General features: G+C 32.9%; 3 protein-coding genes across 4 annotated transcripts; 1 reads left to right on the top strand and 2 right to left on the bottom strand.

The window, feature by feature from the left end:
• The first annotated feature begins 8967 nt into the window (after positions 1 to 8967).
• Positions 8968 to 14227, top strand: LOC120216895 (casein kinase 1-like protein 2). 2 transcript variants are annotated; one of them, XM_039214174.1, is made up of 14 exons: positions 8968 to 9174; positions 9274 to 9314; positions 10080 to 10149; positions 10243 to 10391; positions 10477 to 10572; positions 10657 to 10727; positions 11893 to 11954; positions 12465 to 12528; positions 12608 to 12692; positions 12768 to 12894; positions 13024 to 13106; positions 13210 to 13273; positions 13371 to 13510; positions 13638 to 14227. In XM_039214174.1, the coding sequence occupies exons 1-14, from the start codon at positions 9099 to 9101 to the stop codon at positions 13929 to 13931; spliced, it is 1422 nt and encodes a 473-aa protein (XP_039070105.1). In that variant the 5' UTR covers positions 8968 to 9098; the 3' UTR covers positions 13932 to 14227. The 2 variants fall into 2 exon arrangements, with proteins under 2 accessions (XP_039070105.1, XP_039070104.1); XM_039214173.1 differs by having other exon boundaries at positions 10477 to 10575; positions 10660 to 10727.
• A 116-nt stretch (positions 14228 to 14343) lies between these two features.
• Positions 14344 to 14797, bottom strand: LOC120216836. Its single transcript, XM_039214136.1, has one exon. It carries the CDS (start codon positions 14757 to 14759, stop codon positions 14367 to 14369), a length of 393 nt encoding a protein of 130 aa, XP_039070067.1. The 5' UTR covers positions 14760 to 14797; the 3' UTR covers positions 14344 to 14366.
• A 2260-nt stretch (positions 14798 to 17057) lies between these two features.
• LOC120216894 (eukaryotic initiation factor 4A-10-like) lies at positions 17058 to 20464 on the bottom strand. The gene is made up of 5 exons (XM_039214172.1): positions 20239 to 20464; positions 18780 to 18849; positions 18545 to 18651; positions 17977 to 18407; positions 17058 to 17877 (listed from the first exon to the last, which is right to left on the bottom strand). Exons 2-5 carry the CDS (start codon positions 18845 to 18847, stop codon positions 17242 to 17244), a joined length of 1242 nt encoding a protein of 413 aa, XP_039070103.1. The 5' UTR covers positions 18848 to 18849; positions 20239 to 20464; the 3' UTR covers positions 17058 to 17241.
• Positions 20465 to 24447: the final 3983 nt, after the last annotated feature.

Raw genomic sequence — 24447 nt, 5'->3', positions numbered from 1 at the left:
GGGAGCATGGAATGTCGTAGAAGAAGGATACATCAAGCCTCTCACTCATCCAAGATTGTGGAGTGAAGGAGAAACAAAAATGTTCCAGCTCAACTCCAAAGCCATCCATATCATATTTTGTGCTCTTGAACCAGATGAATACGGAAAAGTTTCATCTTGTACAGCCGCCAAAGAAATATGGGACAAACTTCAAGTCACTCATGAAGGTACCGATGAGGTAAAGAAATCTAAAATTAGTATTCTAACGCATAGCTATGAAAATTTCAAGATGAAACCAAATGAAGATATCAAAGCTATGACGGATAGATTTTCAACGATTGTCAATGGTCTCAAATCATATGGAGAGATCATTTTAAATGAAAAGCTTGTGAGAAAGTTAGTCTACTCCCTTCCAAAATCGTGGCAATCAAAGAAGAAGGCAATCATTGAGTCTAAGGACCTAACGTCCTTAACTATTGAAGAGCTAATCGGTTCACTCCTCACACATGAAATGATGCTTGAATATGAGGTGGACCTTGATAAGATTAAAGAGACACCAAAGGAGAATGAGAAGAAGAAAAACATTGGAGTTGCTCTCAAATCCACAAAAGATTAGAGTGATTCAGATGAAGATGACGATAATGAGGAAATGGCATTGTTTGACAAACGGTTCAGAAAAATGATGAGACCTTACCGAGGGAGAAAATTCAAACGAAATGAAGGCCTCAAAAATGAACTAAAAGAGAAGGACCCGATCATTTGCTATGAATGCAAAAAGTCGGGGTATGTCAAATATGATTGCCCACAATTGAAGAGAAATGGTCAATCAAAGAATAAGCACAAGGCTCATGTGGCTACATGGAGCGATGAAGAAGGTTCCGATGAAGAGGAACAAGAAGTAGCAAACTTGTGCTTGATGGCATTCAGGGAAGATTCTAAGGTAACCTCTAACTCATCTGATTTTGATGATATATCCTATGATGATCTATTAGAGGAATATAATGGGTTGGCTTTGGATTATGAGAAATTGTTTTTAAAATATAAAAATGATGTTTCAAAATTGAAAAATGAAAATAAACTCATATCCAAAACCAACAATAATCTTGAAAGTAAAATCAAAGATTTGCAAATCAAACTAGAAGAGTTTGAAAAGAAACTTTTGGATTTGCAAAATTTACTTTCAAAGGTCAATGATGATCATCAAAAGAAAATTATTGATCTTAAAGCTTCTTTTGATAAAGTTGGAACAAAACGTTTTGAAAATGGAGAAAATTCAAAATCCAACTTTGTTAGAAAAAGTTTAAAAAACTACAATCATAGAGGTCCCCAAAGAACCTCTAATGGAAAAATCGTTAGAAGTATATGGGTTCCTAAAGAGCTCATTACTACTAAAGATAAGTATATCCTACACAAATGGATACCTAAGGGGACTAGGATTTTGGAAACTAATGGATATGGGCCCAAAAGAATTTGGGTACCAAAAATTAGAAATTAATCTATGTTTGTATGAAAAGGAGCATTGCTACAAGGCACGGGAAACAAATCCAAATTCATGGTACCTTGATAGTGGATGCTCAAGACACATGATCGGAGACAAAAGCGGTTCATTGAGCTTAATGCCAAAAATGGAGGAGAAGTGACTTTTGGTGATGATTCAAAAGGTCACATTGAAGGTATTGGTACTATTGGTAATACCTCTTCCATACAACTTAAAAATGTGTTATATGTGAATGGATTAAAGCATAATCTCTTGAGTATTAGTCAATTATGTGATAAGGGATTCAATGTCATATTTGAAACTAATGGGTTGTAATATCATTGACATTGCATCTAATAGGATTATGCTTGTTGCTCATAGAATAGGAAACATATACATGGTGCATTTAGACTCTATAGAAATGACTAATTTAGGCCTAGTTTCAAAGGATGATAGTTGGTTATGGCATAGGAGACTAGGACATGCTAGCATGAGTGTTTTGCAACGGTTAGTTCAAGGAGAATTGGTTCGAGGGCTGCCTAAACTAAAATTTGATAATGATAAAATCTGTGATGCTTGTGCTAAAGGAAAACAAAAGCGAGTTTCTTTTAAATCCATTAATGATGTGTCAACTAGTAGAGTATTACAATTGATCCATATAGATCTTTTTGGGCCAACTAGGACTACTAGCTTGGGTGGAAAACAATATGCATTTGTCTTGGTAGATGACTATTCTAGATATACTTGGGTTCTATTCTTAAGTACTAAAGATGAAGCATTAGAAAAGTTCATCACATTTTCAAAAGAAATCCAAAATGAAAAAGGTTACTCTATCACTAGTGTTAGAAGTGATCATGGCACTGAATTTGAAAATCTTGGATTTAATAAGTTTTGTAATTCTAATTGTATTAGCTATAATTTTTCAGCACCTAGAAACCCTCAACAAAATAGAGTTGTTGAGAGGAAAATTTGAACTTTAGAAGAAATGGCTAGAACCATGCTTTGTGAAAATAATTTGCCAAAATATTTTTTGGCGGAAGCCACAAATACCGCTTGTTATGTTGTAAATCGAGTAATGATTAGGCCAATTTTAAAGAAAACTCCATATGAAATTTTCAAAAATAAAAAGCCTAACATTAGCTATTTTCATCCTTTTGGATGTAAATGTTTTGTTTTAAACAACGGTAAAGAAAACCTTGGCAAATTTGATGCTAAAAGTGATGAAGGAATTTTTCTGGGTTATTCCTTAAATTCTAAAGCTTATATAGTATTTAATAAAAACTTTAGTTGTAGAAGAGTCTATACATGTTGTTTTCGATGATAATCCTCTTCCGAGGAAGTATTCTTGTGTGAATGATGATGTAGGTATTATAAATACAAATGAAGTTAGACATGACGTTGAAGAACCATCATCAAAGGAAGAAACAAAAAAATGAGGTAACTCATGATCCTCTTTAGAATCTAACCATTGAAGAAAGGGAAGTATCTTATCTAAGAGAGTACAACTATGTCAAGGATGGTGAGATTATAGGTGATCCGTCCAAAGGGGTAACAACTCGATCTTCTCTTAGAAATATTTGTAATTATGTTGCATTTATTTCATGCATAGAGCCTAAGAATATTAAAGAAGCATTAAAAGATGAACATTGTATTATGGCTATGCAAGAAGAATTAAATCAATTTGAGAGAAGTAAAGTATGGACATTAGTTGAAAGGCCTAGTAATAAATCTACTGTAGGTACTAGATGGGTATTTAGGAATAAGCTTGATGAGAGTGGTAATATAGTGAGAAACAAGGCTAGACTTGTTGCTCAAGGGTATACTCAAGAAGAGGGCATAGACTATGATGAAACATACGCTCCCGTAGCTAGGATGGAAGCGATTAGAATGTTATTAGCATTTGCATGTTTTCATAAATTTAAACTATATCAAATGGATGTTAAAAGTGCATTTTTAAATGGTTTTATAAAAGAAGAAGTGTATGTGGAACAACCTCTAGGTTTTGAAGATTCAAAATTTCCTGATCATGTTCTTAAATTGACAAAAGCGCTTTATGGTTTAAAACAAGCTCCTAGAGCTTGGTATGAAAGATTGTCAAACTTTTTAATTGAAAAAGATTTTTCAAAAGGGAAGGTTGACACTACATTGTTTTTAAAGCATAAAGGTAAAATTTATTAGTAGTTCAAATTTATGTTGATGATATAATATTTGGTTCTACTAATGATGGTCTTTCCCAAGAATTTTCTAAGCTAATGCAAAGCGAATTTGAAATGAGCATGATGGGGGAGCTCTCATTTTTCTTGGGACTCCAAATCAAGCAAAGAAAAGATGGCATCTTCATCAATCAATCCAAGTACGTCAAAGATATGCTCAAGAAGTTTGGACTGGAAAATGGGAAACCTCATGACACTCCAATGAGCTCTTCTACAAAGCTTGACTTGGATGAAGGAGGTAAATGTGTAGATGTTAAATTATATAGGTCAATGATTGGATCTCTACTTTATCTAACTGCAAGTAGATCGGATATTATGTTTAGTGTTTGCTTATGTGCTAGATTTCAATCATGCCCTAAGGAATCACATTTACTAGCTGTTAAGAGAATCTTTAGATACCTTAAGGACACTCCTAGTTTAGGACTTTGGTATCCTAGAGACTCTAGCTTTAGCTTGCATGCCTTTTCTAATGCGGATTATGGAGGATGCAAATTAGATAGGAAAAACACCTCCGGTACTTGCCAATTCCTTGGAAATATGTTGATTTCTTGGTTTTCAAAGAAATAAATTTGTGTTGCATTATCTACCACTGAAGCCGAATACATTTCAGCTGGTAGTTGTTGTGCACAAGTTTTATGGATGTAACAACAACTTTTTGATTATGGAATTAAAGTATGTACCATTCCTATCAAGTGTGACAATACTAGTGCTATTTGTCTCACTAAAAATCCCATCCAACACTCTAAAACTAAGCACATTGAAATAAGACATCACTTCATTAGAGACCATGTCACTAAGGAAGATGTAGTTCTAGAATTTATTGATACTTTGCATCAATTAGCGGATATATTTACAAAACCCTTAGATAAGGAAAGATTTTGGACACTTAGGAGATAATTAGGTTTAACTGACCTATCTTTACTTAATGTTTAAAAATAATTTTTAGCACTTTTAAGAATAAATGAAAAAATACTTAAAATAATATTTTTGATTGCATTCTTGTTATTAGTTAGGGGGAGTTTATGATTATTAGTGAAAATTAATAGTTTGTTCAAATGATGTTTAATGACAAATTTGATTGTTTGAACATAGTTAATTTTCGCAATATGAGTTGCCAATACCACTAGGATTAATTATTTTAGCACTATTGGATGTTTAAAATACAAATTTTTTAAATATTTGGCAGAGGGAATCGATACCCCCATAAGGGAACCAATTCCCCCTTTGAATGGGAACTGATTACCTCCTTGAGGGAATCGATACCCCCCACGAGTTCTGGATATATCACGACCAAAAAACCCATTCTCTCAAAACCTCTCTTCTTTCTTAAACGGCGTTCATCCTCTCTTTCTCTCTAAATCTCCATTTTTTCCAAAATCATCAAATACAAGTCGGAATTAGATCGTTCTTCAACTTCTAATCCTTGCAAACAACATCACATTCTCATAAAATCCAAATTTTCAAGGTAATATTTCAAAATCCTCTATTTCATTGATTTTTGAACTTAGGACTAGCTTTGATTAGTTCTAAGATGAACATTACATCGGGCATTGGTTATATGATGATTTTACAACCAATTTCGTCAAAAACACTCAAAATTTCAAAACTATCTTTAAATTTCGAAATTAAAAAAATCAAAAATTGTTATTTTAATTGATGTTTTTGATTCAATTATGTTTTCATAAAAACTATACGTATTATGATTTTCAAACATTATTTTCCAAATAGTTTTTCAAAACATTGCCCTTTAAGATTCGGTTTAGAGAACCTTGAAATATTGAGGACTCATTTGAGCTTTGGGTTTGATTATATTGCATACATGTGTTTAAATTTGCAGGTTACATATTTTATTCTGATTCTTAAACCATGTCAAATACTAAACGACCTAGGACATTGTCTAGTAGCTCAAGTCAAAATCGACCTCTTATTCCTCCACCCAATCCAAATAACCCAAATATGACCATTATGAACTCTTGTTTCAACGTACCTGGTTGTGGACAAGATCTATATCATATGTACCATACTTGTTTTGATTCATACAAAATCTGGGAAAAGTGTATCCCTTCGATCCAAGCTATAAAAGATATGGACTTTCAATATCTTCCTACTCTTAAATCCTAGAAGTTTGATAAACTCTTTAAACTCAAACCTTTGGTTTATCATCAATTAGTCCACTTTTTTTCTATTCCAATGTGGTATGTGTCCAAAACGAGAGCCGATCTAAAAGTAAAGGAATTCGATCCTATCTTTTAGGACAATTCATTTTTATTGACTCCGGCACAATCGCTACCCTTTTTGGACTAGATAACTCATGTTTAATGAAAAAGAGACTGTGGATTCACCCTATAAGTCTAAGGATAGTGAGAGTACCCTAAGAACTCATCGTGATAGATTCCTTCATTATTTGATCTCTTAGTGGTTTAGACCATCCGGAGGTAGGTACTCCTCCCTTAGGAACATGGATATATTGTATCCAACATAAAAAGAAGATTAATCTACCACAGATCATCTTTAGTGAGTTTTCATAAACACTATTCCTTTCAAGAATATAGAAACCTTGGTTTATGGTTGTCTCCTTAGTAATTTGTTTATCAAACTCGGTCTTAGGGTCAATGGGTCAATGGATTTATTATCCCGAACTCAGAACTTTTAATTGTGAAACATTTTGATGTTCATGGATTGTTTTATTTTGGGTGTTTGAATTTGTTGGATAATTGGATATTTGAACTTACATGCTTATATATCTGGTTTGATTTTCACTTTCATTTTGAGCTTAATGTTTATTTTTGCATCATTTACATATTAGTTGCATTATGACCAATTTTTTGCCATTTCACATTATTTATGAATATTGGATTATGAAACTAATGACTTATGTTTCTCTTGATTGTGATCTTAGCAGCTTAAACTATATATATAATCAGTTGGCTAAATGATTTCAAAACCTTGTTTTAAATTCTTTTACGAATCTTTTTGATTTAACAAAAAGGGGGAGAAATGTTATTAAATTAAAAGAGGAGTTTTTGAAGAGGAGTAGTGTTAAAGTAAGGGGAAGTAGTAATTTTCAAAATCAAAATTCATTTTGAAATTAGAAAATCTTAAAATGTTTTGTTATATCAAAAAGGGTGAGATTGTTGAAAACATTTTGATGTTTCGATATAATAAATTAAATTAAAAGAATTTTAATTTTGAAAAAGATTTTTCTAAGCATATTCGATATATTAAATCGAATATCAAAATATTACTCAAAGTATTTCAAAGTTCATTTTAAATCCTTACTCAAGTGTAAAATTAAGTTTTAATCTTAAAATAATTTCAAAACGATTTTACAAAATATTTCGAACCATTTCAAAACCAAAAATTCCAGATTGCTCAGAGGGAATCGATTCCCCCCAAGGGGGTACCGATTACCCTTGAATGGTTTGGCTCCGAGAATTCTAGTATGCTCGGAGGGAACCGATTCCCCCAGGGGTACCGATTCCCCCCACTGTTCAACGGTCGAAATATTTGAATTTTACACTTAGGGAACCGATTCCCCCCACACTCCAAGCAGAAATATTAATTGTTTTCACACTTAAACGACTACAATAACTTCATTAATGATCCTCAACATTCAGAAGTGATTCAAGGTGTATTTAAGCAAGCTTAGAAGCCATTGATCAACAACAAGAAACATCAAGCAACTAGATTCAAGAGAGAATCAAAGAGAAAGCATCAAACCTCAAGTTTGAGCATTTCAAGCCTATCTTTCATTCAATATTCATTTTGCTTTCAAGAACACTTATTGTGCTCAATTGTATTCATTCTTGAGTGTTCTTTTCTTTGTTCTAGAATTGTGCAAACAATCTACCTTGTGAGGATTTCCTTGTAAGTTTGCAAATTTGTATTGTTCTCTTTGGGAGAGAGTGTTCTCAAGAATTTGGGGTATAATTCTTGAGGGTTTGTAAGGTTACTCTTTGTCCTCAAAAGAAAGACAAATTAGTGAATTTATGGAAAATCCTTAGTGTGGATAGCTAAGGTAGTGGACGTAGACTTTGGTTGAGAAAGTCGAACCACTCTAAATCGCTGTGCAAATTTCTTTCAATTTTCTACAAAAGCTTCCACCAAAATTTAATTGCCAATTCACCCCCTCTTGGCCATATTCGTCAATCGATTAACTCAATAGTAATGAATAAGACTCAAATGAGATTCAAACTTGACTTATAATTATACCAGATTCGTTGTTATTAAGGGAGTCAGTTCGTACAAAATCTATTCGAATTCATTGCGATATAGATATTCGAGAAACGTCAAAAGAAAATAAAATATGTGGGCATTGCAGAAACCTAGGTCACAATAGGAAAAATGTCTATCTCTTTTATCACACTTAACCGTTTACCATTACTTATGTAATTGTATTTTCTAATATTTCAATTTATGTGATTTTATTTTCTTGTACTTTCAATTTATGTCATTTTATTTTCTTTTTTTTTTACAAGATGTGGCTTTCTTCTATTTTTTTCCATTTAATGTTTTAGGATTCAATATTTTCAGTTTAGATTTTCTTGTGATTAAGATTTTAATTTTACACTAAATCATAAACCATTTAAACAATAAACCTTATATCACTTAAAAAATAAAAACCTTAAACCACTTTAACAAATAAAAACCCTAAACCACTTTAACAAATAAAAACCCTAAACTATTATATAAAAAACTCTAAATCATTCTAACATAAAAAACCCTAAACCACTAAAAAAATCCTACAAATGATTTCTAAAGCGCCTTTGTTTGTATCTTCCACTGTGGCGCCATATTAACATAAACCCAAGATAGCAAGCCCCTTGCAACACGCCTTTCCTCCACTTCAGCAATACGCGTTTCACACAACGCACCTCTGCCTTAATCTGTTAGAAAGGGTGCTAGTTTGCTACATATTCGATAAACGGTGCCAAATAGGTGTTATTTAATTTTGGGTATTTTTAAATGAAATTGCCATTAAGTTCATTGAAGAAATTGAAAAAATATAAAGTGAATGAAATAGGTGAAAGAATAAAATTTAGTTGCTAACTTTGTAATTTACCCTAAACAATAATAGCTTCCCGCAATCTTTCGTCTTCTCCTTTATCTCATTTTTTATTTATTTTCGGAGTTATCGAGTTGGAGATGAAGTTTTCCTATTTATTCCCTCCACGTCCCCAGTGTCCACCCTCAACAGCACATTTACGCCGTCGATTCCTGATACTCTTCACATCCCCTCAGCTCTCTCTCGACTCCACCGTCACTTCCTTCTTTTTCTTTCCTTTTTGCTGCTGGAATTGTTAGGGTTTTCTTTTCTCTTTTTCTTCTAAATATATTAATCTGAATTGAGCATTATCGACAGCGAAAGAGAAACGGGAAAATAGGTTTTTCGTTCTTCTTCATCTTTAACTTTGTTTATTTCGGCTGTTATGGAGCCAGTAGTTGGGAACAAGTATCGACTAGGTCGAAAGATCGGTAGCGGATCGTTTGGAGAGATCTATCTTGGTTTGTGCTTATTATTTTTTATTTATTTATGCTCTTATATTTTAAGTTCTATGGCTTTTCTTCTTTTTCTGTTATTGCAAACTTCCTTTTAATTTTTAGGTACACATATTCAAACGAATGAAGATGTTGCGATTAAGCTTGTAAGTTATTTTCTTATTTCGAATTCTTCAACTTTTTCATCTTAATTTGTTTGCATTTTCGTTGCAATTTTTTAACAGTTAGTGTCTTAGTGGATAATTAATTGAATTCTGCCAGTTTGATTTGTTAAGCAGTTTTTTTATATAAAAAAATCCGTGTAATGCTGTTATCGCTATGACTGGTTGTTCAATTGTAATTTACTTCCAAATTTGGTTCAATGGTCCAATTTGAATGTTTTAGCACTATTAGGGTTATAATTTTTGTTGTTTATGATATTCAGTTGGATTACTTTTGCGTCTATTTACCGTGTTAAATTGAAGCCACTTGAATGCTGTGAGCAAGGATCTGTGGGTTTTGCATATCTTTTCCAGAGATCCATAAACTCTGGAGCTTGGCTCATGCTATTGTCATCCATGATACTTAAATTATAATGATTTGAGCACTTTTGGTTGTGAGCTTCTCACAAGATGAATTGCATGATAGCATATTCAGCTCTCGAAGTGAAAGTGATTCTATTGTCATTTTAGGGATCGAATTCTTAATCATGCAACAGCATACCGCTTAATCATTCCAGGTGGCATAGCTATCATCTGTCTGTTGAGTGTACTACTCTATTAGAAATGTTCGTCTTATATGATATGGATAATGCAATTTATTCTGCAACAACTTTTAACTTGACATACCATGCATCTTTCTTTTGTTTATTGTGTTAATTTTGAATTGCATGGATTGTTCCAATAAATATTGGTGATTTTTTTTTTGACCAGGAAAATGTGAAGACCAAGCATCCGCAATTGTTGTATGAATCGAAGTTGTATAAAATACTGCAGGGAGGAAGTAAAGATCAAATTTCATGCTTGTGTCCTACCTATTTGATCTATCCTACCTATTTGTCTTGTGTGATTAATAGTGTACTTATATCTTTGGCAGCTGGAATTCCAAATGTGAGATGGTCTGGCATTGAAGGTGACTATAATGCCCTTGTGATGGATTTACTGGGGCCTAGTCTTGAAGATTTATTCAACTTCTGCAGTCGAAAACTGTCACTCAAAACTGTTCTCATGCTCGCGGATCAGATGGTAAGTTTTCCTTCATTATGTGTGATCTGTTCTGGTATGTTTTATTTGAGTCTCACAGTTTTTGGTGATTGCACATTGCCATCAGATCAATCGAGTTGAATATGCTCATTCAAAATCATTTCTGCATCGGGATATCAAGCCAGACAATTTCCTCATGGGCTTAGGAGGGCATGCAAATCAGGTATTATCTCCAATCTACTTCCTTTTTTTGTTGAGGATATCTGGCTTCTTGGTATGCTGATTTTGTACTTGATGTTGCATATAGGTCTACATCATTGATTTTGGTCTGGCGAAGAAGTACAGGGATACTTCAACCCATCGACATATCCCTTATAGGTTAGTTCAATCGATTACTCCGGAACAGTGTTTTTATTTTCTTAAATATTTGTTTGAAGCTGAATGGTGCTACTGAATTCATGTCACGCCATACTGATTTTTAGTGCGATTTCTTGAAAGTTTTTTTTATGCTTTTTCGTATGATATTTGGCTTCGTGTCAAGGGTTCTTATATTCAACGGTGGCTCTTAAGAAGGACCAGAGCGGGCCATCCCTCCCCCCAACACACACAAATATTTTGAAAACTTAAATGTTTGAAAGTTTTTTTATTTCTCATTGTTCAAAAAATCTTATTAATATATATTTATATTAAATTAAACTGGTACCCTCAAAATATTATATATTTGACTTAAATTGTCACAACTTTAAACTTTTTTTAATTGCTAGCTTATCCTACAAACTAGTTTTTCTTCTAAGATTTTTTATTTCAATATTGCATCTTTATAAATTATTTCTCAAACCATGACATTTTCTGTCTCCTGTTTTTATAGTTTTTCAAATAAAATATATAAAAAAAATCATATGGAGGAAAACCAAATTTTCATGTTCCCTCTATTTTTTTTAATTGATGGAAAATCGTTCAATTTTCGACAATTTCATAAAGTATTTAGATAGTTTTAGGCTCCTTTCTACTATAAATAGAAACAAATTCGTACTGGTTGGTCCAAGCCCTTAATAGTGTTTCTTCAAATGTCATATCCTTTCCTTAAAAAAAATTAATGTGGCGATTTATTCTTATTCAAATAATTTCTTCCTTTTCAGATTTAGTGTTCATATTCTTCTAATTCTTTATTTTTATTTTTTATTTTATTCTGCTAATACTTTATAATAATCAACATGGGAAGTTATTCCATTGGAATAGGTTCTCTCTATTGAGCACCAGTTGTTAAAGTTAAATGCTTCAATGTGTAGATCTGTTAGCTTTTATCAATATTATTACAATGCTCATGTAGTTACTATATGTTTCTTTAATGTTTAATATTGAATGTTAAAAGTTCACAATTCCTCTGGCAAAACCTTTTTTGTTTGACAGTGAATGTTAAAAGAACTTGACAGTTATTCAGGTAGAACTTTTTTGTGCTATACTGATTTACTGTATACAATATAAATCTATGCAATACTTGTTCAGATTAAAAATTTTATGACGTGCTTGTATTTATTGCCAGGGAAAACAAAAATCTTACAGGAACTGCAAGATACGCAAGCATGAATACTCATCTTGGAATTGGTAGGACATTCTTTTCAACCTTTTTTTTAACTTCAGATAACCTGGAGAGTAAGGGGCTGTTTGATAAAATAAATGATTAAGCGCTGAATGATTCAATGGCCTGAATGATTCAAAGGCTCTGTATGAATTGACTCTGAATGTGACATGCTGTTTGATAATAGTTCTGAATATACAATCTGAATTATGAATATTTTCATTTTTACCTTCATAATGATTTATTATATTATAAGATATGATTGTTTAATAAGACATGTGAAAAAATAGGTATTATGGTAAAATACCGGGTGCTTAATGATTCAGAATGTACTTTAATGCTGAATCATTCAGTAGTGTTTTGTTGTTTCATTCAACATAGTCTTCATTCAGATGTGAGAATCAAACACACTGAATGTTGAACGGTTCAGCATTCGGTGTTGAATGGTTCCATTCAGCAGTAAACAAACAGCCCCTAATTGTTAAATATTGCATGCTAGCTTGCTTTGCTAACTGTTTTTCTGTATCTTTCTATAGAGCAAAGCCGTAGAGATGATTTAGAGACACTTGGATATGTTCTAATGTATTTCTTAAGGGGAAGGTAACTACTTCCCACCACTTTTATTTCACATAGAGCAAAGCAATTGGGATAATTTAGGCATAACCCCGTGTCTTTGCAGTCTTCCCTGGCAGGGACTGAGAGCTGGAACTAAGAAGCAAAAGTATGACAAGATAAGTGAAAAGAAAGTCTCAACTTCTATTGAGGTGAATTAATTAATGTCTTATTATGTCTTGTTATTGCAACTTGAAGGTCCGGAAAACTTATTGGTTTCATCTTAGGCTTTGTGTCGAGGATATCCATCTGAATTTGCATCCTACTTCCATTACTGCCGATCCCTACGGTTTGATGATAAACCAGATTATTCTTATCTGAGATGCCTGTTCCGTGAACTTTTCATTCGTGAAGGTTAGAACTTTATCTGCCCCATGTTCTTCCTTCTTTTACCTTTTTTCTTGTTTACTTGATTGCACTTCTTAATATTCAAATAATATGGGAAACTTCTACTCAATCTGTCAGCTTTCCTTCTGAATTCAGGTTTTCAGTTTGATTACGTGTTTGATTGGACAATATTAAAGTATCAGCAATCTCAGATTTCCAATCCTCCTGCCCGTGCTCTTGTAAGTAGTTTGCCAGACTAGGTAATTTAGTGGCTTCTAGCGTCTATGAATCACCTTTAACTAGTTTTTATCAATTGTATATTGCATTTTTAATGTTTTCCAGGGCCCTGGTGCTGGAACTAGCTCTGGCATACCTCCTGCAGTTGCCATTGCTGATAGGAAATCAGGTATGCCTTTTTTTTCCTAGTCATATCTAACAATAGTTTCCGTTTTGTTTGATTCTTATTCATTCATAGTATTTTTAATATGATTGATTTTCCGCAGGTCGAAAAGTTGGACCTTTTGGTTGGTCTTCCAGAGATCCTACACTCAGGAGGCATTCTGGCCCTATCGAAAATTCTAGAAACGTGGCTAAGCAAAAAAGTCCAATAGCAAATGATTGTCCTGTTGCTAAAGATCCTAAGGTAACGAAATGTATTCTTTCTCCTCATGCATAATCCCCCCCCCCCCCGGGATCTGATTGAAATTGGTAAAATGGGTGTGTGATTTTGAATGCCCTTTCTAGTTATTGTTCCTCCTTGGTTTATGCAGTTGGCTGGTTCTAATGTCTTGCCTTCAAGTGGATCTTCAAGGCGAGCTGCTATCTCTTGCAACCGTGATGCAGCAGCAATCACAGTTGGTGACTCTGAACCCCGTCACCTCCGTACCATCGATGCAAGTTCAAGGTCATTCCAAAAAATCTCCAGTAGACAAAGAAACACACCCATTTTATCGGAGAACAAGCAACCTTCTGGTAGGAACACCTCAAATGTAAAGAATTTGGAGTCTGCTATGAGGGGCATTGAAAGCCTGCATTTTAGTAACGATGAGAGGGTACCCTATTAGACTACTACCACGGCCTACCCGGCAGCCAACAAATTTTATGATGACATACTTTCGCATACACTCGTGCTAGAAGCCGTCTATTTTGTTTTGTTTACTTTTCAAATTAGAAGAGCTCAAAGTTGGGAATTATAACTGTAAGTATTAACAAAGACAGAATGTGGAGGCGCCCAATGATAGAAACCATATACAGGTTTAGATGTCTTTGCTACCTTTTTCAGTAAAGTGTTATTTGTTTAGATCATGTAACATATACTTAAAAATTCAAAAGCAGGCTATTTGTAGCCTTTTTATATCAATATTGTAACCTCTTTTATATTTGTTGCTACTGTTGAGGTAATATGTTTGAAAGTAATAGGTTGATTACTGTCTAGTGTCGACAAAGACATGAGAAGAATTAAAGAAAAAAAAACCATACAAAAACGGATGATGGAAATTTCATTTCAAGATTCTTGAGAAGTTACCGTATCCCAAGTTGGGAAAAAGGGGGGGGGGAATAAATGTCCCATAGACAATTTGGGCACAAGTGTTTTTGAACCACCTAAGACTCTTCTTGAGAGACCCTTTCATCTTGCTTTCGACTGCATAAACCTTGTATCCAGCAACCCTTTTCTTCCTCTGCAGCTCAGGGTCATTGAAGCTCCAGGCTTTTGAAGAAGGCCCAAAAGTGCTTTTGCTTTTCTTCAACTTAATCTGATTAGGTTGAACAGTGTTTGCATAACCACCGGCGCTGTAACATCTGAGGTCCTGCATGTTCCTTGGCCCTCCTTCGTAGTAACTCTCCCTCTGCGCCTCTCCATCCCTGTATGATTTGGATCTAAAACCTTCCATGTTGAAGATCAAGTTGAGGCACTGCACAAAGTAAAATACAAAACATGGAAAGTGGAAACAGCTCTAGTGGGGGGTTGCTTCTTGACTTTAGTTTACCCATTTATTGTTATTCGAAATGTTGCTTTTCGTGGGTGGGATTTTGTGACATTTTCTACTTCATTTTCATTAACGCTCCATCTCTTGAAGGCAGTCGGCCATTGCATGACACACCTTATTTTGAATGGTCATTCGTGTGTAACACGTGTCATGGTGTTACTATTTGACTTGATTTATGAATTAAACGAAAATAAGGAGCTCCTAAATGAGCATATCCAATAAAATCAGGTATATACAATAATGATAGTTCCATTATTTGAATGCCATTCAATTACTTGAATTATTAGAATTTGTATTTTAATTATTACATAATAATTACTTAATTTATTTTACTATATAGATGCATAAATATGTTTTATAAATCTTAATTCTAATCCTAATTCTACCTATAGGGAATGAAAAATGATACACCATAGGAAGGAAGGGGATGCTTCTAGTGGATCTAGAACATATGATATAAGAAAATATGATAAAACAGAACTAAGTAACTTGATTAATCAACCAAACATGCTTACTCATAAATGCACAAGCATTTAATTATGTATAAATATTAAAATTATAATAGTTTATCCTTATTTTAACATAAACTTAGGTGGTGTTTGTTTTTGCAGAGGTAAAAGGTCTGCAGTTTGCAGACCACATCTACAGGCATATGCAGAAAAGATGGATCAAAAGTCTGCAGTCTGCAAGAAGAAGACTGTTTGTTTTTTAACGTCTACATACTGCTAAAATAAACTGAAATATAAATAAACTGATTTTTTAAACTTAAAAGAGTTTTGCAATACTGAGATTTAAATAATTTGAGTTTTACAATATTGAAATTTAAATAATTCATACAACTACAATAATAAATTTTTTAGAAAAACAAACACCATCTCATTAATTATATTATAAGTCTCACATAATCACATGTATTATTAGTTTTATAAGTTTTATAGAATAAAATTTATAAATGATCATTAAATTATATGATTTTTAAAAATATGTAATTATGTAATACTTTTAATTTTTTAAATATATATTCATAATTTATTTTTATAATTATATGATATTTTTAGAAAATATTTTTTCAATTTATCAAATTATTTTATGATTATTTTTTATTTAATTTTGATTATATTTTAAAATTTTAAAAACATAATTTATAATTTTTTATATTTTATATTTTAAAATCTTAATTATCAAACAATGAAATCATTTTTTTTATTAAGCAATGTGGTTTAAATACTTACATTTTGTAAAAAGTTTAAATATAATTTAAAAATAGCAAATCCAAAAAAATATTATATTTAAACTTAAATCAAAATAATTAAAATAAATATAATTTTAATAATATATAAAATAATTTATATGATATAAAATTAAATATCTATAATATAATATCAAAATTTTAATATTTAATTTATTTAAAAAGTTAATATTAAAATTAATATCTATAATATATTATTAAAAAAATAATATTTAATTAATTTAAAAAATTAATATTAAAATTAAAATCAAATATAATATAAAATTAAATATAAAACCTCTTTGAAGAGGTTAGAAGACGACTGCAGACATAAGACCACGTCTGCGCCGCGCAGGCGTTAGAAGAGCTTCTGTCTTTTAAAAAACAAACGGTCTGCGAAGCCCAATGTCTGCACGTGATCTACGCGGCACAGACATAAGAGCTTTGCAGATCTTACACAGTAAAAACAAACATCACCTTAATGTTATCTGTTTTAAAAAAAACTCCTATAATCGATTTCAAAGCATATCGATTGATTGTTGTAAATGTCATGCAACTGATGTGGATGGACAATGATGATGATAGTTTCCGTGAGTTGGTACATGAGGTGTTAGCTGGTTGTTACGCAGCTACCAGGTTGTCGGTAACGCATAATTTCTTTGTAACTGCATGGTTTATATGTGGTATAAAGTAGAACACTTGTTCATTAATGAAAGCAGTGCAATTCTTTACAACGACTAGTGTTAAAATGTCTAATCTACTTTTAAGATGGGCAAGTGATGAAGATTACATATGTTTCGAGTAGTTATAAGCTTTGCTGCTTATAAGAAACAAAAAATCAAAAGCACAAGTTATCGGGCCAAAAGCTGGCAGCAAACACTTATAAGCTCAAGTGCTGAGAATAGATCACAGCTCAGCCTTGAACAGAGTTTATATGATAAGAGATAAAACCACTGCAAACAAGTTGTCAAAACTGGACAATCATAATGTAGCAAATGTGCAGGTCCCCCATATCATTAAATGTTCAAATATGTTTAGGAACATTAACTTAAGAAGCTAGAAAGCCAAATAAAAACAACGAAAATAGCATGTTAAAAACGACTTGCAAAAACAGCAACCCTTTTGCCTCGAACAAACTTTCAAAAAAGGTAAATCTCATCACAGGAGATCAGCAACGTTTGATGGCAGCTCCTCAATGATCACATTGTAGAACTTCTGGATGTCATACAGCATTCTCTCGTCATCATTAGTCACAAAGTTAATGGCCACACCTTTCCTTCCAAACCTTCCACTTCGTCCTATACGGTGGAGGTAGTTTTCTGGTTGAGTTGGCAGATCATAGTTTATGACAAGGGAGACTTGCTGCACATCAATACCACGAGCAAGAAGATCGGTAGTGATGAGAACACGTGAAGAACCAGAGCGGAATTCACGCATGATGATATCACGAGTATTCTGGTCCATGTCTCCATGGGTGGCAGAAACTGTGTGGTCACGGCTACGCATCTTGTCGGTCAACCAGTCAACCTTGCGCCTTGTGTTCACAAAGATGACACTCTGGGTGATGGCAAGGGTTTCATAGAGATCGCAAAGAGTTTCAAGCTTCCAATCCTCCTTTTCGACATTCACATAAAACTGCTTGATACCCTCAAGGGTGAGCTCATCGCGCTTAACCAAAATTCTCACAGGTTTGTTCATGAACTTCCTAGTGATCTCAAGGGCTTCAGGCGGCATTGTAGCAGAAAATACTCCAACCTGAATCTTAGCTGGCAGCAGTTGGAAGATATCGTAGATCTGACAGACGTAACATTATCAAAGCACAAAATATAGAAAACAATGCGTTTCAAAATCGAAAATCATTTTAAGGGAACATAAAAAGATGAAATATCAAACCTGATCCTTAAAACCACGGGAAAGCATTTCATCAGCCTCATCCAAGACAAACATCTTAATATAATCTGGGCGAAGTGACTGCCTCCTCAACATATCAAAGACACGACCAGGAGTGCCAACAACAACGTGAACACCACTTTGAAGAATGCGCTGATCCTCACGAACACTTGTCCCACCAACACAAGCATGGACCTTAACGCCCAGGTAATCACCAAGTGCACGCATTACCTTCTCAATCTGTTGTGCTAACTCCCTAGTTGGTGCCAACACTAGAGCCTGGCATTGGACAATACCATAATCAAGTTGCTGTAAAATTCCAGAGCAGAAGGTTGCTGTCTTCCCAGTTCCAGACTGTGCCTGCTGAATAACATCAAGACCCTTGCAAAATGGAACAATACCTCGCTGCTGAATTGCAGAAGGCTTCTCAAAACCTTAGAAAATATTTTGGACAAGACGAAAAAAGTCAGCATATATTTGACAAAAACAAACCATAGAGAAAAGCACAGAAGTCCTACAAGTGGGGGGCTGTGCAACTTGTAAAAAATTTCTTTCTGAAAGACTAACATACCATACGCATAGATACCCCTCAGAAGGTTCTCTTGAAGTCCCATACCATCAAAACTGTCGTGAACTTCATCATAACTTGTGAAAAAATCATCTCCATCAGTTTGGAGCCTGTGCAATTTGAATTTTCACCAGATATCAGAATCAGCAAGTTGCAAACCAAATAGCAGTCCCCTGTTTAGAAGGAAAAAACATATGCAAAGGGCAGATAGTATGCAATCTGTAAACAATAAACTTACAACTCAGTCATTTTCTGATCATACTGGCGACCATCAAATTGAGATCCTTCTGATGCCACACCTGCCATGACTGTGCAGAAAGAAAGAATAAACTAATAAGTCCATACAAACCTCTAAACCAAGATCATTGCTTTTGGATTAAACGATACAACAGGATACTGATAAATATAATTAAGCGGGATTCAAATAAAATCACTATGCTGCATGGTATACAAACACCAAAAGATATCACCTCCAACATGTAATATTAAAAGTTTTTAATGACATTAAAGGGAAGAGCTTTTCCATACCGAGAAAGATATAACAGAAGAACCAAACTAGCACACCATGGGAAAGAAAGCACAAGTATTAACTTCTAATTTAGTATTTGGAGAAGATATACAAAGAGGCATACAGTTATCTGATATTTGGATCATAAACCCTTTACCACCAGACACCCATATTGCCTACCTCTCCAAAATTCACTCAGGGCCAAGCGATCAGAAGAAAGGTTCAACACTGTTATTACCAAACATCTAAATATTTCTATATAGGACACTTGTTGAAAGCACTGTCTCAGCCTTAAGGTGCAACAAATCATCAGTCATTAGTAATTACATGAGCAATAAGTACACATTCTTTGTTGATTAAACATCCATTTTGATATACAGATATGTTTATGGATGACTAACCCCCTGTTACTAAGACAAGAAACTTAGTCAATATGAAGGGTTTGGTAAAGAAAGTGGTGATAGATAATACCAATGTTAGAGCCGTTGCCTAATCCATACAAACAGTCTACTATTATACCAATGTTAGAGAATACAGATAGGTTTTGTTAAAGATCAGCCTTAGAATCACACCGCCAATAGCATTAAAAGTGAACTAACATCAGACATTTAGCATCATAAATCCATCATATATTTGCTTTTCATTTACCACCAATCATCTCACTCAACTAAGTGTAAGACATTAAACCCAAACCTGTAAGTTACAATATTAAAAGTTAAGATTTGTTCGCAATAAGAACACAAAATAAAGACTTTCATAAGCAGAAGCTCAGGAAATTTTTTTTCGAAATTCCTACTTTCGGGAACATAAATTAATAAAATACAAAATAAGACGTACTTTCCGTTCTTTCGTCTTATACATCCAACAGGATTATTTTTATTTTCAGGAATAAATTTAGCAGAAAGTTTTAAATTTGTTAATTTCTCAAATCTCGAACTACAAAGAAAGAGTACCGGACTACAAGAGAAAAGGAACCCAAAAATATCTACGTGAACTAATCATAATCAACCTCAAAAACAAAAACCCAAACACATAAAACTAAAACAGATCAAACCCAGAACCCGAGCAGTAAAAATAAATCCAATTAACATCAAAGAAAATCCAACAAAAAATATTAAAAACAGGAAATAAATCAATCAAAGCTAGAAAACCGATGAAAGAAAAAAATAAAGTAGGAAGAGAGAGAAACCTTCAAACTGATGATATTAGCAGAGAGCAATGGGAAAGAAATGAAAGTGGGTTTGTTGAAGAGAGAGAGAGGGGGTAGTTTTATGAGAGAGTTTTTCGGTTGATATTTATAGAGAGATAGGGTTTTCCCAAACTCCTCGGATCTGCGCCGTGGAGTTTTGAGATAGAAACTGAAGAGAAAAGCAATGGAGGGCGAGGGTCGTTTCTCTTTTAGGTTTTAATACCACGATGGATATCACATATCCGCGTATTCTCCTACTATTTCCACTGTTATAATCCACCAACCCCACTGATTTTACCTCATTGCCCTTCTCTTTCTTTCTTTGTTACAATTAAGGACTATAACTTCGGTTTAAGAAGTTAAATTCCTCGATTTGTTCGGGGTTTATAATTCTCATATAATTTAATCATGTCAAAACCTTTTTATGTTGTAATCGTATTGAATGTTTTATTAGATCGTTTTACACGTACTTTACAACGTGAGTGAAAGTTTTAAATTCTACCAACATTAATTAATTGTTCGATATTATTCAATGCTATTTAACGCATTTTTTTAAGTAATGATAGATAATTATAAAATAGTATTTATTTTTTAAAAAATTAATTTATTAATAACACATACCTTATATAATTACTCGAATCTAAAATATCTAAACAAAATAACGCTCTTTTTAATTAACTATCAAATGAAGTTATCAAAATACATGTTATAATGCATTCAATCACTGTAAATTACAGCCCTAACTATAGTTTACCCTAAATAATAAAATTTAAGATAAATTATACCAGTGACAACTAATTATAGTCTATTTTTATTTTGATCATTTTTTTGAACTTTTATCGATTTAGTCACTTAATTATTTAAATGCATTCAATCAAACTACTAGTCGTTAATATTTAATAGAGAAGGTAACGTGACAGTTAAAAAAATTGATATAGTCACACATTAGATCCTTAATATTTATACATTCAATCAATATAGTCATAATTATAAATCAATTTAATATCTAATTAGACAATGACACATGTCACTACCAGATTGGATGATATTTTACTAGTTTTAATTAATTTTATTTTATACCCAATCAATTCATAATATGTGTCACCACCTAATTAGGTAAAAAATGGGGTAAAAGAATTAGATACGATTGAGAAGATTTGAACCTAGGTCTAATATTTCTTTAAGAAGGCTTGAACCGTTGGGCTAAACACCTCAAACGGTCAGAATTTACAACATTTCACATATAATTTGTAGCATAGAAAAAAGAGAGACTAACATGCTTGAATATGGATTCAAACTTGGGAATTTAAGAGAGATTTCAAGCTTCTTAGCCATCAAACCAAAGCCTTTATTTGATTAAATTATACAATATTATACAAATATATAATCATTAAATTGAATTTTTCTAAAATAAAAAGTAAGATTTAAATTTTTATATTTTTAAACTATATTTATTTTTTATATAATTTCTTTATATATAATCATTAAACTAACTTTTTAAATATAATTAATAATTTTTAATTTTATTTAATTATTATATATAAGGATTTATAATTATATTAAAAATTAAAAATTATATTTTGGTTTATTAAATAAGAAAATAGCATATTTATAAGGGGATTCAAACTTGAGAATTTAAAAGAGGGTACAAGCATCTTAGCCATCAAACTAAGGCCTATATTTGATAAAATTATACAAATATTTTTTATATATAATCATTAAATTGATTTTTTAAAATATAAAAGGTAAAATTTAGATTTTTATATTTTTTTAATTATATTAATTTTTATATAATTTCTTTAAATATAATCAAGTTTGAAATTTAAAAAATAATTTCACTAAAGGCTAAATTCAGATTTTAAACAATATTTGATTTTTTTTTTGTTACAAAGGCAAGTCTAAAACAAAACACAAAAGCTAAATATGTACAACATCCTTATACAGCACACTTAACACCTCAATAGGAGGTGTAGAAAAAGTTATCTAGTCAAGCTTCCTCGCATTTGCCAGAGACGCCATGCAGTTTGCAACCTTGTTGCCGAGCCTCGGTACGTGTTGAATCCGTACTCTCCAATCTCTCCTCAATAGTTCCTCAATATGGTGAATAATGGTAACTCTAGCAGCAACCGAGTGACTCCTTTGAGTTGCCGAAATTGCTACTAAATTATCAGTTTCCAAGATAACAGGATTTGCACCTGTCGGAACCGTCTTTCGATTGGGCTCGAAATTGGGTTTCGACTTAGGAAAATGGATTGGAGTCGCAACCGATCATTTATTTTAAAAAAAATGGGTTGATCGGATACCTTATTTCTTACCTGATCTGCGTCTCACCAGAAACATGTCGGGTTCGGGAGTCGGTTACGGTCAAGGAAAGATTAACACCTTTGAACCGCCCTTTCGGTACTACATAATTTTCAGTTGTCTTAATTAAGAAAGTTGTAAACTTAAATTAAAAAGTAAAATAACGATCCAAAACTTACCTTTGACCGATTGAAATAAGAAAATGAATGTTAAGGGGGAAAATGAAAGTGAATAAAAAATAAAGACAATAAGAAATAAATAAAATAAAACAAACGGAAAAAAATAAAAAAAAATAAAGTGAAAAATGTATGTAAATAAATAAATACATAATAACTAGACAAGGAAAAAAAAGATAAATAAAAGAAATGAAATAAACAAAAGAATATATATAAAGATAATAATAATAAAGAGAAAACTAAAAATATATATATTTGCATTAATAATAATAAATAACTAAAAATATAAATATATAAAATAAAAAAATACTAAAAAAGTAATAATAGATAATAAAAAAGAAAGGGAAAAAAGGGAAAAAATAAAAGATTTAATTAAATATATATAATAAGGACTAAATCGAATAAAAGCAAAATTGGATGGCTAAATTAAGGATAATTCGAAGTAAAACTTAGAATTCAAGGTCAAAACTCACGGATTGAAATGACGAGGGACCAAAAATAGGATTACTCCCTTTTAAATCGAAAACACGCGGGTCTAGGGGATCCGTCGGGTCAAGGCGCGGGTCATAATTGGGTCAGCGGGTCGACTATTTAAGCTAACAAACTTTTAAAACTCTCATTCTCTTCTTTTTCTCACGAAAGCCCTCACCCCAGCTCTCTTTTTTCTCTCAATTGTTCTTGAGAGATGAAGAACATCGCCTGGGTTCTTGATGAACCCAGTATCCAGCCACCATACGCCGCCTTACCGCCGCTATGGATCGACGCCGGCCCGCCGGTCATCGGCGGCAAAATCAAAATTTTCCTTCACCATTCAAAACCTCTTTTCACACTTACTCCAAAAATCGCATTCGTTTTCAAAAAATAGCTTCGGGGGAGAGTAAATCGGAGTTTGAAACTCTCAAAAACCTCTCTCTTTAGTTCATCGGCTCCCTTTATTTTTCTAAAAACCCTTTCGAGTTCTTGCAAAAACAAGCACAAAATGAATACTCCCACAACGCATGCAAGTGAAAATCAAACCGAAGGTAAGAAAAATATTACATGTTTTATTTTTTTTCGAAAATAGCTTCTAATGCCTTTACAACGTTTTGAGTTTTTGTGTGAATCTCCTGTGTAAATCGTGTGTGTGCTCTCGTGATTTCCAGTGTGTCTCAAAATAGTGGGGATTACACTTATTTATAGTTCATAAAATATTATATTTTTAGACTCCTAATCTAACTAGAAATCTAAAACGCGTTTATTATTTGTTGAGCGAAATGGTAGGCGTGGCGTTGGTGGTTTTTGAGAAAACCGACGCTGTTGAGATGCGTGCGACTGTGGGGGATCTCTCGTTGAACATGCGGCGTTGTGGATAAGGAAGCAACTAGGGTTTATGTAAACCCTATATGACGCAGGTTGGGTCTCTTGTTTGTTGGGCCTCTGGTTACCCACTGTTGGGTTATCTTTGTAATGGTTCTGGGCCTGTAAACAAAAAATGTTTGTTAATAACAATAATAATACATAAATAAAATATATACATAAAAAATAATATATATATATATATATGCATTCTTTTAATTTGGTCAAAAAAGTGTGTCTACAGCTGCCCCTCTTTGCCCATAGTCGTGTAACGGGTGTAGGGCAAAGATTAAAAGACACATTTTTCATCTAACATGAATATATCAAACACCATCCATATAGGGGTCAATCCCCATCGAATATCCTCTGTTGTAGAGTTGAAATCCAATGCTGAGAC

Source organism: Hibiscus syriacus, unplaced genomic scaffold (assembly GCF_006381635.1).
Source record: "Hibiscus syriacus cultivar Baekdansim isolate YM2019G1 unplaced genomic scaffold, ASM638163v2 tig00110174_pilon, whole genome shotgun sequence".
NCBI lineage: Eukaryota > Viridiplantae > Streptophyta > Magnoliopsida > Malvales > Malvaceae > Hibiscus > Hibiscus syriacus.
The sequence above is the reverse complement of the archived record's forward strand: the minus strand, read 5'-3'. Positions and strand labels throughout refer to the sequence as shown.

Coding starts and splice junctions, on each gene's coding strand:
- LOC120216895 (XM_039214174.1), top strand. CDS start 9,099: ATGGAGCCAGTAGTTGGGAACAAGTATCGACTAGGTCGAAAGATCGGT. Junction 10,392..10,476: donor TCATGCTCGCGGATCAGATG/GTAAGTTTTCCT, acceptor CATTGCCATCAG/ATCAATCGAGTTGAATATGC. Junction 11,955..12,464: donor GAATACTCATCTTGGAATTG/GTAGGACATTCT, acceptor ATCTTTCTATAG/AGCAAAGCCGTAGAGATGAT.
- LOC120216836 (XM_039214136.1), bottom strand. CDS start 14,759: ATGGAAGGTTTTAGATCCAAATCATACAGGGATGGAGAGGCGCAGAGG.
- LOC120216894 (XM_039214172.1), bottom strand. CDS start 18,847: ATGGCAGGTGTGGCATCAGAAGGATCTCAATTTGATGGTCGCCAGTAT. Junction 18,652..18,779: donor GATCAGAAAATGACTGAGTT/GTAAGTTTATTG, acceptor CAAATTGCACAG/GCTCCAAACTGATGGAGATG. Junction 17,878..17,976: donor CCCGTGGTTTTAAGGATCAG/GTTTGATATTTC, acceptor TACGTCTGTCAG/ATCTACGATATCTTCCAACT.